General features: G+C 37.7%; 1 protein-coding gene across 4 annotated transcripts in view; it reads left to right on the top strand.

Moving 5' to 3' along the window:
- crhr1 (corticotropin releasing hormone receptor 1) overlaps window positions 1–12,730 on the top strand; it is a 96,385-nt gene extending 83,655 nt beyond the window's left edge. For 3 of the 4 annotated variants that reach the window (XM_043232034.1, XM_043232045.1, XM_043232050.1), the window contains 5 exons: window positions 90–162; window positions 374–459; window positions 568–703; window positions 2,162–2,203; window positions 6,313–12,730. In XM_043232034.1, coding sequence (XP_043087969.1) covers window positions 90–162; window positions 374–459; window positions 568–703; window positions 2,162–2,203; window positions 6,313–6,453 — 478 coding nt within the window. In that variant the 3' untranslated portion in view covers window positions 6,454–12,730. The remainder of the gene's footprint in view (window positions 1–89; window positions 163–373; window positions 460–567; window positions 704–2,161; window positions 2,204–6,312) is intronic. The other variant, XR_006248723.1, reaches the window with a different exon arrangement.
- Window positions 12,731–13,466: the final 736 nt, after the last annotated feature.

The raw sequence follows: 13,466 nt of genomic DNA on the forward strand, positions 1-13,466 counted from the left end.
TCACGCTGTATCTGAAGTAATGGGGTCTATTATATATAATCGTTTTCTGGGCTTCGTGATGTGTGTGTATAACAATCCTGTCTATGCAGGTGCTGGTTTGGGAAACGGGCCGGCATTTACACTGATTATATTTACCAGGGTCCCATGATCCTGGTCCTGCTGGTGAGTCAGCATAGTTTGAATTCTTTACCCAATTACACAAATGTTTCATGAGATTTGGTGTGTGCAGGTCATTTAGCATTTTTTTATTTGTTTGGCGCTTCCCCTTTCGCAAGTCTTATTGCATTTTCCATGATTTATGTTTGTAATTTCATATTGATAATTCATATCTGGCATTCAAGTGCGCTTTCTCTCTTCCTCTCTCCATCTTTAGATTAACTTCATTTTTCTCTTCAACATTGTGAGGATCCTGATGACTAAACTGAGGGCCTCCACCACCTCAGAGACCATTCAGTACAGGTGAGGCACAGGCAGACCCCACAGGGATAAACAGCCAGTGCATGCTAATACCTAACAAATCAAACATGAGTTGAAAGCATTTGTTGATTTGAGTTTGGTGTCTCACAGGAAAGCAGTGAAGGCCACACTGGTTCTTCTGCCGCTGCTGGGCATCACATACATGCTGTTCTTCGTCAACCCAGGCGAGGATGAGATCTCACAGATTGTCTTCATTTACTTCAACTCTTTCCTAGAGTCCTTTCAGGCGAGTAAACGCAGTTTTTGTTAATTCGCTAAGAATAAACTGCACCCGCTGATAGAGTTGTTTATTCGCACACGCTGCCTTTTACAAAAAAAGTGCTGATGTTTGCGAATAAGACGCACTGAGTCTAATTTGCATTAAAAATAATGACAGTGACTGAATCTAAATTTGGTGCAGTGCTATTTAAGTGCATTTAATGCTTACTTAAACTGGATTGCAGGTGCATAGTGTGTAAGACGCAGATTTTGTGCTGAAACATCACATGATAAAGTGTACGGCAGCTGTTGGTTTATCCACCCCAGAAGCTGATTCACTAAAGGCTATTATTTTCGAAGAGGAAAAAATAAAACAATCGGTTGACGCGACTAATTGTGCATATTGAGGTTTAGGGTTTTATTAAATCTCACCTACACGTTCGAAAACCCTAGTTTGAATTTTCTTATGATACATTTCTCACTGTCTGCAATGTCATCCGGAGCACATAAGGTCAACTCTGTCCCCTGTTTTGCACCATTTGCTTCCTAGCGTGCCCCAGGGGTCTCTCACGCATGTCGAAGCCATGTTTTCCACAAATTCATCTGCTCCCACATCTGTCCGACTCCTCACGGGAATGATAGCGCATCTGTGGGGAAAATTGAATTTTAGGGTGGTCACATTAGGAAAACATCTTTAATGCAAACAAATTTTTTGATTATAGGATAATAGTTTGGATAATAGATAATATAAACAATACTGTCCACAGTGGTTCTACTTGTGTCTATTCCACTGTCGCACAGTTAGGTAAAGAATACATTACCTCATAAAACACAGTCAATTAATTTGTTGGGTTGAAACAAAATAAGAAAAAATGTTTATACTGTGGGCAGTATCAGAGCTTTACCCGTTTCTTCTACAAAATAACATGGCAGAAAAAAAGAGGATGTTATGCAATCATAATGACAGCAAAAATTACTAAATTTATTGGTTTACTTAAATTCCTTTCTTGGGATTCGGCAAGAGGGTTAGAATTATCAGATCCCAGTCATCAGTTAGGGAGCTATTCTGCTTTTCTTCTTTACAAAATCATGTGAAGTCCTTTTTTTGGACTTATTATAGAAAGTTTTGGGGTTTTTTTGATTCTGCAATGATGTAATTGGCACAGATTTCTCTTTTGAAGGTTACACAGAAATGAGACTTTTGCTTTTGGCCGCGTCAGCTATTTGAGACACTCATAATGTATAATAATGTATCCCAAACACAAGCAGCATTTGATCATGATCCATTTATGATTGACAGCTAATAATTATAGCAGTTTGAAATCATTGCCATTTGTTCCATTTGTCACACTGAATAACCCATTTCATTTGAGAATACAAATGAGTTGTTAATCCTGTTTTTATTACTTTTATTCAGTTTGATTTTGTTTGTCATTTTTTCTTGTGAATGTAATTTACATTTCTCATCCTCTTGTTCTCTTTACAGGGCTTTTTTGTGTCAGTGTTCTACTGCTTTTTGAACAGTGAGGTAAGAAAGCTTCTTCTTCTGATTCCACCCTTTTTTGCCCAAGTATGCCCACAGCTTTATTAAAGTGATGGGTTGGTTCTTTGAAGTGCAGTGCAAACAGTCTGAGTAATTTGGGCAATTCAATTTCTTCAGCCATGGCCGTCCAGTGAGACCCGGCCAAAAAAAGAATCGCATCGAGACCCTCCTAACTCACCATTAACCCAAAACCACCCTTTTGGCAGTCAATAACTATAAAAACCGACTCCGCTCATAAAATATTCATTCCTGCGAGGTCTAAATCTGGCTTGTATTACATGCCCTTTGAAAAGGACATTAAACCTTTGGGAACTTCCAGCCAAAATGTTCCTCTTCAGCGTCGTGCCCAGATCTCAAGCGCAAGCACATCTTAAGCATCATGTTGTACCCCTAAGCAAACACGCTTACAGGTGCTGTAAAAAGATCCAGGATTGGATCCGTCTGGGCTGATTTGTTTGTCATTTTGGCCAGTGAACAAGTTCAAGGCAAGCAGGAAAGTGTGGGGCTTGATCTGAGGTCACCCTGAATCACAGATAGATATCAGAATACACGAGCAAAGCGGAGCTTACAGTGTTGCTTAATGTCAAAGCGATAACATTGATCTGTTCCCGGTACATATGAAAGGGACACCGTAATGACCTCTAAAAAAATAAATGTCATCGGCGTCGCGATACTTCAGAAGGTGCTTTTGGCTGCAGCGTAGCTTCACAAATGTGTTCAGAACTAAAAAGTCTTTGGTGCTAAATTACAGCTGCAATAACAAACACCGGTTACTGAAAGTCAAAGGACAACAATGATCTGGCTTGGAAGTGCAATAAAGCACTTTCTTTCGGCCATATTGGTGGTTTGCTCACTTTCTTTCAATGTGTTGCATCAGTTTCTTTGAATCTGATTACCAGTGAAAGCTATTTAAAAGGATACAAAAAAAAAGAAAATTAAAATGTCATCATTGTTGTTGCAAACTTGTACACTGTATACACTGTACACATAGGGATATTTTTCTTAGCATGCAATAAACGTGTGTTTATGCACACTTTCAGGCTCCAGTGAAAGCACAGAATAAGACCACATGACTTTTGAAGTTATTGTAAGAGAGAAATGGCCAAAAGTTGTATTTATTCACAAAATCTTGAAATTTTATTCATGATTCTAGTCACAACACGTGAGAATAAGTGAAATTTACGCATAACTTTAATAATTAACTGCATAACAACATTTACTTAACCAGGCCTAACTTGTTTAAAGCGTTGTTACTTTATTTATATCCGCCAAAAAGTAAGTTTTATAAATTTGACAAACAAATCAGTGAACTCTTATACGTCTCTTATAATTTTAAAAGAATGTTGAAGAGAGTTATTGTGATGCTAAATATGTACATTTTTATGATTAAATATATATAGGTAAGCAGCCCTGAAATACTCTCAGTCTATACTGCCTCAGTTAAAATTATGTACTTAGGAAAGCACAGTTAGACTTTCATGCTTGTGTGAGCTGAAAGAAAAAAGTGAATGTCGGGGATTATTTTCAGCAAATACTCTGAAAGCTGTATTTCAAACATTGCTTTAAGTGTCAGCAGTCACTGACCCAAGGGGGTTTACGCTTTTAGAGAAATACAGAAAAAGAGAGTCAAGCTCTTAGAGCAAAGTCAGAAGTTTCTTCTCTAGATTGATTTTTCATCGCTTGGCATGAGTTTGACCTTCCGGATTCATCTTCTGAAACCCTCACTTGACACCCACCACCAAGGTTAATTACATACAGCACCAGAGCTTTGCTGTTCACTTCGGATCTACTGTGGAGGCTAACCTTTGACCCTCATGGGCATGGGCAACTGTTCATACTGTGCCATAGGCTGACAGCTTCTGTTTCATGTCTTTTTAAACTGGGGCCATTAAAAGATTTAAGTTAAGAATATTCTGAATGCAACTTTGATAATTAAATACATTATTATTGTAGGCAAACAAAAATGTTAAAGTTAATATAATTTGCCATTTTAATTGGATATGGTAGAAAAAGGCACCGCGAAAAAGGCGGCTTGAATTTTATTTTCCACTAAACCGCTATGGCACAAAAACTTGGCATAGCACTTACCAAAACATCCACTTTTCAAGATGAACATCAGACTGAATTATTACAATTGATGGCAAAATGAATGTTTATATATTATACATGTACACACGTGTGTATGTGTGTGTGTGTGTATATAAACATATGCAATGCATGTATAATGTATATGAATGTGTATGTTCTTGTGTATACTGTATTATGGATACATGTCTGATCAATATAGCGTCTTTCATCTCCTGGCTTGAATCACACCGATTTGAATTCTAAACTTGTTTGGAAGTTTTACATGTTTTTCTGCTTCAGCGGCTTGTGAAGTGTTTACCGGTTTAAATTTCAGTGCAGACAGCATTGTTGACACAAGCTTTGGTGACTTTGAATCAAAAACCTAATCTGGCGAGAGAGCAAGGTACGTGGAATCTGTACGCTGTCCACAGAGCACTGGAGCGCAGACAAATATTTGTCCATTGACCGCTTCAAAGACAGGCCCCCTACAAAGTGTATGGAATGAGGTGGAGACAGAGGTTTAAATGTTTACCCCGACATTCATCTGATTGATTTGCAGAGAGTGGGTGGGGCCTTTTACAGTCTTTCTGAGAGCCGACTTACACATTGATTCAGTGAAACGGGCCCCCTCCGAATTACAGTCTAAAGCGGTTCAGGTTTTTCTCATATGACCACAAGCGTTTGGTTATTTCGTCTGTATTTTAGCTGTATTTGCCATTTTTAGTTTCAGGACAGTTTCAACCTTTGCTGACAGCACAGCTTAAGAAAATGCCATAATTTTGGTTGCTAACTCCCTGGTTGCTATGAAAGAACGCTGAGCATGCAAACGACGTGGCTTTTCATTAGTGGCGTATATCACACTGGTGCGATTTAAATGTTAATGATTCTGTGCTCGGATGGGGTTTTTTGCTGGGAGCAGAGCTGTACTGCTGACCTTTGACCAGTCCTGCCGCTCTAAATCCAGATCTGATCCATTAGCAAAGCAACCAAACAGCTCTCAGACCAGTGTGAAATATGTGCAAGCTCCCAGGAAACTGTATGTAGAATATAAACGCTCTCTCTTCAGATCTGGCATTGAATTTTTAAATACAAAAATATACATTATTATATTAATAATACATATTTCTCATTTACCTTTTATTCAAAATCAAAATGAAAGATTTGTTGTTAGTAGTATTAGTATTAGCATTAGCATTAGTATTATTAAAGCATTTTCACAAGTGGTCTTTTTGACTCCACTGTATTAAATATAATGTGTATCACCACCCACTCTCTTACTCATCCACTTTCTCCATATTTCTCTCTGTCTACTGTAAATGAAGGTGTTTTTCTCTGACGTATAGGCTCCTCATGCACACACTCACAGTCGTTCACACATGTACCCACACGAATATGTATTTATTTCCTCTTTTCCGGTAACACACATACACGTTCGCCCCCATGAACACACCTGTTCTCACTCTTTCTCTCTCACACTATGAGAAAGGCAGAATATTTTTAATCTTGTTAATATTACTCTTCACCATGAAAATGAGTTGAGATGCTACATGCGTGATTATTATGCGCATGATGTGTGATGTTTTTCTTTTTGATTTTTAGTTTTCTTACCAACATTTTTTACTGACAACGGGACAAAATATTAAATTTTTTAGAAACAGTATTCCTGAAATATATTTATATTTTTAAATGAAATATTTTTGGACAAAGATAACACAACTACATTGTGCAGTAATTTATTACAAGTTCTCGCCAACTATATCTGATAGGGTTAATGTAGTGCAAACGCCAGTAGCATGACAGTTGACATGTTTGACAAAAAAAAATAAAAACAATTATTACAGTAATAATAATAATTATTATTACAGATTGTGTTTTAGGCCATTTTAAGTCTTGTTCTGACCATTTGATTCTTATTCTGACCAATCACAGCCGATCATAACCATCTTAATTCATTCATTCTCAATTACCCAACACCAATCTTGACTTAAGTCTTTATATCATTAATAATCTCTTTTTTATGTCCGTAGGTACGCTCAGCCGTTCGTAAGCGGTGGCATCGCTGGCAGGATAAGCACTCCATTCGGGCGCGGGTGGCACGGGCCATGTCTATACCCACCTCTCCAACACGGGTCAGTTTCCACAGCATCAAGCAGTCGTCTGCCGTCTGACCAGAACAGAAGTGAAGCATCTACCCCCGTTTCTTCTGCTCCCGCTCTTTCCGTCCTCTAACCATCCACATCCTCTGCAAAACCCAGGGATAACAGCTATGGGCCAAACAGGGTATGATCCTCAGCTGAAACATAGATGAAGGCTGGAAATGTACAGAGATAACGAGGTCCACCTGCCAAACACAGAGGGGAAAAACTGCTTCAGAAACAGATTAGAGCATCGGTGGTCTCAGACAGCAATGGGAGACCGTGGGAGGAACCTGACACACACACACACACAAAGAAAGGTTGATAAATACTGGCATAGTGTATTTATTCAATAGACAGAGTTATATATGTCACATCCTGTTCTTGAGTTTTCTTTCGTCGGAGAGCTCAGATTATTCCTAACTATCAGAGTAAGATGCTATATAATATACACTACATGGCCAAAAGTATTGCGAGTGCTAGCCATACATGTGTCTGAATGGGATCAAATCCATATTCCAACATCTACTGGAAACCTTCCCAGAAGAGTGGAAGCTGTTAAGGAGGATAAACTCCTTATTAATGCCAATAGTTTTAGAATTAATTGCTCAGAAATCACATTTTTGTGCATCCACAAACTTTTGGCCATATAGTGCAAATAGTCTTAGGAGTTTTAAAACAAAATAACATAATCAGAGAAGAAGAAAAAAAGAAGTTTTCCAATTGGAAAGCGAACTGTATCTTTGACAGATCTTAATGTGAACTTTCATTATTGTTATTGAATCGTTTGACTGGATACATTGGGGACAAATGTGTGGCGTTTTCTCCGAGATGTTCAGCTTGTGACCCTTATTTTTTTTTTCTCACCCTTCACTCGCTGCTCTTCATTGCCCACGTTGTTGCAGCTAGTAATAGTTTCTATGAGCAAACTCGTTGAACGTGGACACGTTTCGCACTGATATGATGAGTACATCAGTCGCCGTGTATATCATGCACTGCGAAAATTGTAAACAGTTTTTACAAAGATGAAAGGTATGTGTTAATGCTCTCTAAGCCGGTTCGCATCCTGGGACTCAAGGATATGTCTAAACCCTGGGGAAAAAGAGGAAGGAAGCTCACAGGAAAGGGAACAACATCATGAAAGACTCTCATGCCTGCTAAGGTAGAAGACGGTACGCTCCGATGCTAAACACATAACACAATCTTTTAAATAAGGGGTTTATCACAGAACAAAGAAAGGATTTTGATTTTATCCTGCATTTGGAGCCTCAGCCAAGCGATTGAATGTATTTCAATTAAGCACTCCAGCTCTCCTGTTCATATAAATTCCCACTTATCTAGCCGTTTTACGAGATGATCATAGTACAAAATACTTGAGAAGTTGGATTCTGAAGACTCTTTCAAAAAAGTCTAATTCTAATCACGCGTGACTGGAAGCTGTTGGTGGTTTTGTTGCCCAAGAGCCTTATACGGATAGCTCACCCAAAAATGACAATTCGGTCATCATTTACTCAGCCTCATGTTTATCTAGCCGCGTGACTGCGTTTCATTCAGCAAACAAGGAAGACGTTTTAAAGAATGTACACCACCCTTCAGAAGTTTGAGTCATTAAATTTTTTTAACTGCATAAAAAAATGCCAACACAGTGTTATGACCAATTTGTACGTATTTAACGAGGTGGCTTATTTGTATAAATTCGTACAACCTCACTTTTGTCTAGTGACACAGTGACGGTTTAATGGTGTGGTGAGGTGTAGGTGCGGGCCACTCGTCGAAAGTATATACGATTTCATGAAAAATGTATGCATTTGTATGATTGAGGTCATACAAATTAGCCAACTCGTTAAACATGTTCATATGAATTGCTGTGCGATCGGGATGAGTATACACTTGAGGACTGCAACAAATCGGATAAATGTATAAATGAGTTGAACTGAATCGGTTTGATTTGTGAACTGCTCTTGTTAACTTGGTCATCTGATTCAATGAAAAGACTCTTTATGATCTGTTCACAAATGTTCTGCTACGTTCACAATTTGTTCGGAAAATCATGGGGTTGAGTAAATGATGACAGTTTTCATTTAGAGTGAGCAATCCTGTTTTAAAATGTCAGTTTTTTTATATGAAGCAAGGTGCATTTCAATATTTACATTGCTACTAGTGTGGGCAGAAATTTATGGACAGCAGGGAAGCTACTGTGTCATTTGTGGACCATATATATAATTTTTTTTCTCTAGTTTCTCTGGACAGCTGTTCTGTGTGGAAGTACATTTGAAAAAATAGATGAATTGTGCACTTTTGTGTTTTCTAGGACCAGCTTCTTCAATTCAAATCCCAACAGAATTGGGCTCAGCTAAATCTGCTCCTATATCATTACAGTCAAGAGAGATCTGCATGCCTCACACAGGGCCATTTAACATCCATCCATGTGTTATAACCATCGTCGAGATGAGCCGCCAATGACCGAGTCCTGTGACCGCTCACTGCTGACTCAGCACAGTAAAGCAGATTTAGCTTTTGTGCTCATACATCCAATCAATCACATCTGATAGGGAGAGCAAGGTTGTAAAAAAAAAAAAAAAACTGACTCAGGACCTTCATCTATGCCTCTGTGCTCTTCTGACCTTCCTGACGTACTTGTGTGAGAATCATTTGTAAAGGCTTCAGCAGATTCCACATTCAGTCATGCTTGTCGTGTACGTGTCCCGTAGCACCATATATACGAGTTAGACATCTAGTTGTATATATATAGGATGACTAGCATTGTGAAGTTTGCTATCTACCATATAGCAGTGTGTGTATCTGACAAACTAAGGACCAAGCTTGTGTCACTGCTGCTAGTAAACTGAAAAACAAGGTTCGTTTTAATGTCGCTACTAAGTTTAGGACTAAGGCTTTGTTTTTGTTTTTTTAATTTTTAGGCTGTGCAAAGTAATTTTGCAGTGAAATCTGATCTGATTGTTCTGACATTGTAGTAAATATCAGGATGCCAGCAACTGAGAGCTGGAAAGAGCGTACAAAATGTCATGACATCTATCCACTCTGCTGAACTCACAAGGCGCATAAGGAAACATGATTTTAGCTATTCATGCATATTTTGTGCACAAAACTGCCTTTTTGTGCACTCTTCGCTAATTGAGGAAAAGGTGAGATAGTATATTCTCAGTAAGATATTATTCAGCAAGATGCAGTAAAGATGCAATTTTTTTAAAAAACATATTACATAGCTGATAAAAAAAAATGCTGTTCCTTTGCAGCCCCTGTTCATCAATGAGCTCAGAATTGATTTATTTTTTTACAGTTTTTAACATCTTCCAAAAACGTTAAAAATAATCTCACTGACCTCAAACTTTAGAATAGTAGATTTTACATATTGTAGCACCCCAAATAATGATTAAAATATCTAAAATCAGATTTTTAAATGATTTAAAAATGTTGTCTCTGTCTGTGGTTACTTATTGTATAAAGCCCATAAAATGGCCCATCAAAAAAAAAGCACAATAGATTAGTGTACAAAAAAATATCAGGAGATAATGTACAGTCAAACGGTCATTAAGGGGTTTATTTTGAGACAGTGACCATCTGATTATACATTGTTCCACTTATTTGGCCGCTGCTTATCATTTAAATGTGAGATGGATATTGATTTTATTTGAAATGATTTGATTATGTCAGAAGAAAGAGGGCGCAGAGATTTTCAGAGACATGTTTAGTCAGTCTGGCTGCGATTGACCAATCAGATTCATGTATTCCAGCAAACCTTGTAATGAAAATAGAGAAACTAAGAATAGCTGGATGCTGAATAGCAAAACTCTTCAGACAGTGATGAATGTGATGTGGACAGAAATGAGAGCGGCAGAGGTTACTATTTATGTCGAACAGATCTGTTTGCTGGTGCGTGTGGAATCGCGTCACCTGAGGGATCTGATTTAGCTTCATGGGCCTGAAGACTTTCACAGCACTGCTCAGACACACTCCATCAGCCTTTCCCTCACTATTTATAGCACTTTAATAGTAAACAGCTCAGATGTTCACTTCGTATACAAACCTGTGGGGCTACTAATGAAAAGGCCATTTAGAGACAGAGGTGCAGTCTATACAACATTATAACAATATTACAATATATTACCCTCCTGAAGAGCTAAATTAGTGACGTATCTAGTGAATTAGGTGTTAGTTGGAACCTTATTCTAGTGGAACCATGTCTAATCGTACTTATACCTTTCTTAGGCCACATGAAACATAATCCAGTGTCATGTATATTATTTACAAATCATTAATTAATCAGTTCCGGAAAGTAGCGCCACGATTTTACTACATTGATTGGCATTAGATGCAAATCCACTCTTAAAAATAAAGGTTCCTCATGGGCATCTATGAGAAACATATAACTTGCACAGAACCTTTCAATTTCACAAAAGGTTCTTTATAAGTGTTCACCAGATAATTGAAATGTTCATCACGTTAAGAAAAACTGTTTCTTTTAGGAACTGTTCAATGAAAGGATCTTCCGGGCACCCAAAATTGTTCTTTACGGGCTAATGGTTTAAAACAGACCTTTATGTTTAGATATATCTATCTATCAGGTTGTTTTTTGAAGGTGAAGTGTGTCCTCTAAACAGGTCCCATTTTAATACACAACTGTGTGTAAGCCATTCGCAGTTTTATAAGGAGAAAAAAACCTGCTATGGCTCTGTGAACATTGCTCTGTTTGCTTGAGCGAATTTGATTTCACGAATGAAAGTGCGAGTACCTGGTGTGCTGTTAGTTTTCTAGATGACCAGATTCTTGATTTTCTCTCAGCAAGCGAAAAAAAAAAAAAAAAAGAGCGAAAAACCCTGTAGACTTAAATTAAAGGAGCTACCTGAGCCGTATCTCTTTGGGCTTGGACCAGTAAGCGACAATCTAGCAACCATCCAAGACTCCCTGGCGACCACATCAAGGAATAGTTCACCCAATTCATTTAAACAGATTCGGAGAAATTTTACATTACATCACTTGCTCACCTTAGTCACACTTCAGCTTTGAAACACCAATGGTAATACTTATTTGTGGTTTTTGCGTGTAATAGTTTGATTTGTATCACTTTTCCCTTTCAACTTTTGTCTGTGACCTCCAGAGAGCAGTCAGCATTCCAAAGCTATGAAGCATTCTCCATGCCCTGCGACATATGCGATATTCCAAAGTACGGCATACACGGTGTGCTCCTCCAACGTGCCTCAGAGAAGGCCTAAAAACACAGTCTCTGCTCAAGGCTTATCATTTCATCTTTGCACATAACTCAGATACCTTCTTCTGTTCAAAGACAAAAATGTCCAGACTCACTATTCTTGGTAAGGTCAGTGTCTGTATCAGATTTGTTGGCCGCCATCCTTCAGCCGGAGTTGTACGTTTTCAGTATTAGTTCAGTCATTTCTAGTAGTGTTGTCATTTCTGTGTTGGTGAGCCCTTGCTTATTTTTCTATATCTGTGAGAAGCAACACTGGTGTCCGTGTTCGTTTCTGTTTCTTTATTCACTGAAAATCATTTTCTTTGTCAATGTTTTAGTCTTGTTTACCAGTAAAGTATTTAATGCGTTTCAAACACGAATTTGCTTGAAAAAAAAAAAACTATTAAAAAGAATAGTATTTCGTTTGAATAGGTACATTTATCTTGCTTTAAAGATGTTTAAGTTTTTTTACTGGAAAACAACACAAAGATACTGATTCAGAAAAGTATGTTTGCAAAGTTTATTTTCTCTTTTTTTAGAGGTTGTGAAGGAGTTCTTCCAAAGTTGTGAAATGTACAGAAGGTCCGAACAAGTACGAGCTGTGCAGCTGTATTTGTAACCACGATGTCAATACGTGATCTTTTTTGGGTATTTCTGTTGTGTTTAGTCACTGATGTGAAAGTGTACAAAGAAAAATTTATTTATTTATACATGTATGGCACAGAAAAAAATATCTATATATTTATCTCACTATTTAAATAGGTCAGAAACCACGAGCCCACACGTGACTCATATCAATATATCCATAACATTAATGTCCAGAATGTGTGAAGACGACGTAATCTTGTATGTCCTGCTTTTTGTGGTTCTGTGAGACAATCTTTGCTATCATTTCTGTCATTTTCTGCAGTGCTTCAAGAACATTCTATTTATTACTTTTTTGCTCCTCTGTTTGTTTATGACTGATTTGGTGTTTGAGAGAATTTAGGAACTGTACAGAAATTTATATTAAATCAGCTACACAAAGAGTAAAGTCATATGTTGAAGGCATATAGTACTGTGCTGATCAAGATGTGCATTAAATTGTTTTCTTTTTTTAAATATTGTGGTGTGTTTATGTCCACGGATTCGGTTAATAAAAAGTGCTACACTTGATTTAAACCACGCTGTATGCAGCAACATCACGTCACTTCAAAGATATTGAGTTCCTTGAAAGGCCATGTTATTGACTTTAATCTTTTCAGTGTGTCATTACATCACGTTTTTGTAATTCTACACAAATGTTTGAATGCCTTCTTTAGCTTAACATGACATATGATCTATCTGTACTGCTGCTATATATTCTTCAGGATGTCCTGAACGCTTTGTGATAACATGTAATCTGAGCCAGAACATCCTGAGTTCAGAAGAATGTTGACCTGTTAAAAAAAAAAAAAAGTTTGTGTTTCACAGAAAAAGGCTATTTTTATCCGCTTCATTTGGCTTGAAAAGCTCAAAATAGCATTACTTCACAATTTTGTGTTACCTGTTCTAATTCCCAAGCTGTTTCTTATTGTAATGAAACGCATTCGATTACCTTGACACCTTTTTACATAGACTTTTCCTCTGCCTGAACCTTGACTTTCTTGAGACCATCAATAACAAATACCACCTACGAATAATCCGACGAAAAGCTCAAATGTCGATCAGGTGTGAAAACACCCTAAAAGGCCCAGCTTGTGAAGACACATCGCTGAAAGCACATTAACACCGAGGCCAAACAAACACTGAGAACTTTATGCTGTGGCACAGATGTTAAAAGCATTTTCGTTCCACATACAGAGATGTTTCGGGTACT

This window comes from Puntigrus tetrazona, chromosome 3 (assembly GCF_018831695.1).
Source record: "Puntigrus tetrazona isolate hp1 chromosome 3, ASM1883169v1, whole genome shotgun sequence".
Classification (NCBI taxonomy): domain Eukaryota; kingdom Metazoa; phylum Chordata; class Actinopteri; order Cypriniformes; family Cyprinidae; genus Puntigrus; species Puntigrus tetrazona.